The following is a 5,408-nucleotide window of genomic DNA, read 5'->3' as shown; positions in this document are numbered from 1 at the left end:
AGATGAGTTTCTATTTCAAGACAATAAGAACCATACTGTCTGTATAAATCCAACAAAAGGAACTTTAAACGAGAAACCTATAAATGAACTTCTTTTGAAAGCAGATGTTGGCAACAAAGCTGACAAAGAATATGTAGACGATGCAATAGCAAAAGAAGAAGAAAGAGCTAACAAAGCTTATGCAACAAAAAAAACATACTCATCCTGAACTAGCAGACAAAACATATGTTGACAATAAAATGTCAAGTGAAGTGACAAGAGCTGAAAACGAATATCTAAAAAGACTCATACACATTCTATATCTGATATTACAAACTTACAAGAAACCTTAAACAGGAAAAGTGACGTGGACATACACATACCATTGCAAATATTACAAACTTACAAGAAACCTTAAACAGGAAAAGTGACGTTGGACATACACATACCATTGCAAATATTACAAACTTACAAGAAACCTTAAACAGGAAAAGTGACGTTGACATACACATACCATTGCAAATATTACAAACTTACAAGAAACCTTAAACAGGAAAAGTGCCGTTGGACATACACATACATCTTCTGAAATAACAGACTTAAACGTTAGCCTTGAAAATAAAGCAGATAAAACATATGTCAATGAAATATACCAAAGTTTGCTAGGAACAAAAATATTGAAACTATTGTGTGACTTTTCTGTCAATGAAGAAAACAAATATTTTAGAGGCAGTTGGTACAGTCCTTAGAAAATGGTACACGGTATAAACTCATTCCGAAAAATAACAATGAAATGTATGTAAGCTATAAAAAGAACGATGGTACACAAGTTAAAGTTCCATTAGACAACAACTGCTACTTAAACTTATATGGAGACGAACAAAGAAATATTTAAGAGTTTATGAAATGGCAGATATGACATTGCCTGACCCAGCTCCAGCACCATATTATTATGACTATGGAGATGACGTCAGAACACCACATGTAGATGAACAAAAGCTAACATTATATTTAGATTATTATAGATATAAAAGATATAATGCAATAGAAAAAACGAGAATAGTATACATTTATACAGATGACAGAAATAAATATTATTAGTCAAGACTTTACCTACCCTGAAAACATAAGATTATATTATAAAAAATATTCTGACACAAACCAGAAGAAACCTGAAATAGTTGCACTATATTTTAAGTTCAAAAGAGACAATCCTGTAATGTCTCATATGTTTGATTTAATGAACCCAGTAGGTTCTATTTATACATCTATGGATGCAAGAGGTCCTCAAGTAATGTTTGGTGTTGGTGCATGGGAACAAATAGTCGACAGGTTTTTGTATTGTGCAAACTCTTCAAAGGAAACAGGTGGAAGTAAAACGATTTCAGGTGAAAATTTACCTGCACACAGTCACTACATAGATTTAAGTACATCTCAAGCAGGTTGGCATAAGCATAGATATTGGGATTGGTCAGGAATGACAAAAGGTAAAGGATATGATGTTAAAGACGACGTTAAGTTTGCTATAAATTGTTACTGGAAGTGACACTCAGGAGAAGGAAACCATACACATTTCGTTCAGGATATACACAAACAACGGGACAAAGTAAAGAATACATGCCACCTTACATGACAGTTTACGCATGGTATAGAATTGCTTAGTCGTCATTTTCAACTTCTTTAGCATATTCATCAGGAGTTGTCTCTATATTTGTTAGGAACTGTCTTTGAAAGTATACCACCTTGAACTTTGACAAGTTTGAAACGAGGTCGACAATAGTAGTTTTATCTTCTGCTTGCAGTGTGTACATTTTGCCATGTTTGCCTAAACTTCATAATATTCTCTTGTATACTTTCTTCTATTTTTACGAACACGAATGTGAGTACCTGTCGGTTCCCATTGTTGTCATAGTCAATAGTATTTTCATATGGGTCGCGTTTAGGTATTTTCTATTTTTACTTTGTCACCTTTCTGAAGTTTGAAGCCCGGCATTCTTTCTTGTTTGTCTCTTTTGACTAAAATTATCTCTATTATTAAATATATAGTCTTTTCTCTAAGTCAGGGTTGTTTTTTCATTTCTTCGGGGGGTGGTTTCCCAAACCTTTTTGTTTACGGTTAGTTAAATATTTAAAACTTGTCTCATCTTTGCCATGGAGAAGTGTCTATATTTGTCGTCATATGACATTTCATTTGCTTCACCACCTTGTGGTTGGTTTAAGTCTCTTAACATTTTTATTGTAACACCAAGAGCAGAATGGGTCGACGAGAAATATTGGTTTACATTTTTTGAACGCAGATAGTTTTAAATATCGTCTGATTTGAAAGAACTTTCACAGTCAGATGTTAGTTTGTTGGATGGTATTTGTCAACGAATATTGTCAAAGCAGTTTTCACATCTAAAATATTTTTGGACCATAATGGTATGGCTTCACAGTATCTTGTGTTTTGACCGAACATATTAGCCAGTATGGTGGTCCATCTTCTCTATACCTCGGAATGTTTTCCAAGATATCCATAAACCAAGCATTGGTGTTGAACTAAAGATTTTTATCATGAGTGCTTTCTTTGTCGCTTTAGAAACATAGGGGTCCTTGTTTGGATTCGTCATTTTTATCCTATAAGAAATGGGTTTTATTTGGCGCGTTAGCAGGAGTTGATCACAGATTACCCGCAGTGGGAACAATGCCAGAGGTGTATTTGGAGTTGGAAGGAAGATTTTGAGTACATTAGGTATACTTAAAGAGAAAGCACAACCTATTATACAAACTGTACAGAAAGGTTGGGGTCACGAGATGCAACAAATCTTATTTCCAAATCCTGAAACAAGAGGAAAAGTTCAAGGATGGATGGACAATGTAGGAAGACAAGCAGGAAACTATTATAAAGCAAATGATACTATAACCAAGCAGGACACTATATGGACCAAGGTAATTCTTTAACAGAGGATATAACCATGCACAACAGTGGGTAAACAATAACCAACCTCAACCGCCTCAAACGTGGGGAATGTAAAGTTTTTTACTGAGATGAAATGAACAATACAGCATTGAGACAAATGGGTTCAAGATGGATTTGTCGGCTTCCAGCAGTTACACAACGTGTTTGTCAAGTTCTTCCTATACCTCAGGAAGTTTTAGACCGACTTAAAAAACCTCAACAACCAGTTGAAAACAAACCAAACTAAAATTTTTTACTGAGATGAAATGACCGAAGAAGTTGAAACGGTAGATTTGACACCACAAACAAAAAGTTCAGAACCATTGTCAAAACCTGTCAAAGAACTTACAGATGAAGAGAAAAATTCAATAATAGAAAGTCCAGGTCTGGAAATACAAACCCTAACTACAAAGTCACTTTTCATAAAATGGAACGGCTAGTATCTCAAAAAAGAAACAGACTCTCACAAATAAAATATTGAAGTCTGAAGAGCTTTCGAGACAACAGATGGAAAAGTTTACTTCACTGACCAACAGTTCATTATAGAACATCTCATTGACTTAGAGTCGAAATATTCTAAACTTACACACAAACACAAAAAAGTAGAAAAAAACAAATGGCATATGATATTTATGAAGATGTTGACGACACAACTGTTCCTGCAAGTGAAGTAAAGTCAAAGGAACCGAAAAGTGACGAAAAACCGATAGAAGAAGAGAAACCAAAAACTGAAGATAAACCAAAACCAAAGTTTAGTTTCCAAACTAAACCAAGTCAACCTTCATTAGCTGGTATGGGTTGGCGTCAAAGACTTATGGCAGCAGGCGGTTATGTAAAGTAAAGAGAAAAAAAATATTTTTTTATAAATATATTATGATAGAAATCTGCTAGAATAAAGCAGAGTTGCAAAGATATGGTTGGAGAGTTTCGAAGAATTTTAAAATAGGAAGGAAGACCCATAAAAGTCTATGACAAATTGTTGGTCTTCGCTACGAAATGGATTTGGAAACAGCACGTGCCAATTATCCAAACAGACTGAGAAGGTTAGAAGAAGAACGTCTTATGGACATGCCTTTCGATGTTGAACCTCAAGTTGAAGGACACGACGGCTTTGCCAGATTCTACTGGAAACATGACGAACAATTGCATCCTGAGAAGGAAAAAAGGTGAAGACGCACATGTTCCATGGAAAGAACAAGATATGCATATGAGAAGTACCGTGAAGTTAGAAGTCAAATTACATCTGGTCGAACCCTTTACAGTAACTTTGACGAAGGAAAGAAAAAGAAGGCTTCATGGGAGTACTTGCTGCCATACAAGACGGAAATAAGAAAGGACACAATCTCAGATTGACCATAACAGATTTGGATGGTCACATTTACTATGCACATGGCAATGTCACAACAGCCGCACAACTTCTTGACGCTTTCAAGACTACAAAGAGAGAACAAATGGTTGACTCCGACTCAGACATTTTGAATGCAATTGAAGGAATTGCAAGTGTCAAGTTCGAATGGTACACCTAACCCTCAAGCAGTTAGATTGAGAAATATGAATGGCATACCATTTTAAAACAATATATTTTTACATATATTAAATGCTTCAGGTTGAAAACAAAGAACAAGTATACAAAACCGTTAGACTATATCTATAACAAATGCTGGTAGGACTATTTCAGATGAAGAAATTTCATCCCGAGCATACAGGTTTGAAGCTATCCAATTCGTTGGCTTCAAAGTCCTTCAGATGCAAAGGCAATAGGATTTAGAAGAGTTTTGTTTTCAAATAGAACTAACGCATTTATGTTCGCAGTATATTTTCATGGGCAGTATAAAGGTTCTGATGGTCTAATAGACAAATTTGATGAAATGAGAATCTTTACAGTTCGTTCAGACGAAAGTCTTGAGAAAACTCTAAATGACTTTCAAACTCAAATGAACAAATACTATTGGGAATTTCAAAGAAAAATACGACTCTTTACTAAATGGAAACATACTATCTGAAACTAGAAATATGACAAGATGAACTCCACGTTTTCATTTCAAAAGATTGAAATTAACCCTCCAAGAGATACAGAGTTTTTATTTTGGGGAGTAGACAAAGTTCTTGGGCACAATTTCTTCGGTTACTAAACCAGAAACGAACCATTACCACCAGATGGTCCATTTAAATTTTATACCTTCCACCAGCAGATTTGACAGTTTATAGAAATGTGTTCGACCCTCAAAATGTTATGTGTCATGCAAGTTTCAGTTCAAGCAACAATAGTTTTCTATGTATTGGTAAGGACTTTTATGACTTTGCTTCTGAAAAAATTCTTATGTTGATTATTCTTGTTCTTTCTGCTGTTCTATCTCTTCCTTTTTTTTCCTTTTCTTTTGGCTTGTCTGTCTCCTTCTATTTTTTCTCTGTCTGTTCTTCTTTCTTCTTCTCTTTTTCCTCTCCTTGTCGTTCTCTTCTCTCTTTGTGTCTTCTTCTTTCTCCTCTTCTC

The 5,408-nt window shown here is 34.9% G+C and overlaps 2 protein-coding genes across 2 annotated transcripts, besides 1 other annotated feature; both read left to right on the top strand.

Annotated features, from left to right (window-relative positions):
* Positions 1–277: 277 nt before the first annotated feature.
* Positions 278–4,459: a mobile genetic element.
* Positions 3,012–3,164, top strand: TVAGG3_0028160 (uncharacterized protein; the record flags this gene model as incomplete). Its single annotated transcript, XM_051220349.1, has 1 exon — positions 3,012–3,164. One exon carries the CDS (start codon positions 3,012–3,014, stop codon positions 3,162–3,164), a length of 153 nt encoding a protein of 50 aa, XP_051105335.1.
* On the top strand, positions 3,534–3,758 carry TVAGG3_0028150 (phage tail repeat-like family; the record flags this gene model as incomplete). Its single annotated transcript, XM_051220348.1, has 1 exon — positions 3,534–3,758. One exon carries the CDS (start codon positions 3,534–3,536, stop codon positions 3,756–3,758), a length of 225 nt encoding a protein of 74 aa, XP_051105334.1.
* Positions 4,460–5,408: the final 949 nt, after the last annotated feature.

The sequence above is a fragment of the Trichomonas vaginalis genome, chromosome IV (genome assembly GCF_026262505.1).
Source record: "Trichomonas vaginalis G3 chromosome IV, whole genome shotgun sequence".
Lineage (NCBI taxonomy): Eukaryota > Parabasalia > Trichomonadida > Trichomonadidae > Trichomonas > Trichomonas vaginalis.
Note: the sequence above shows the minus strand (reverse complement) of the source record. Positions and strands in the feature narration are given on the sequence as shown.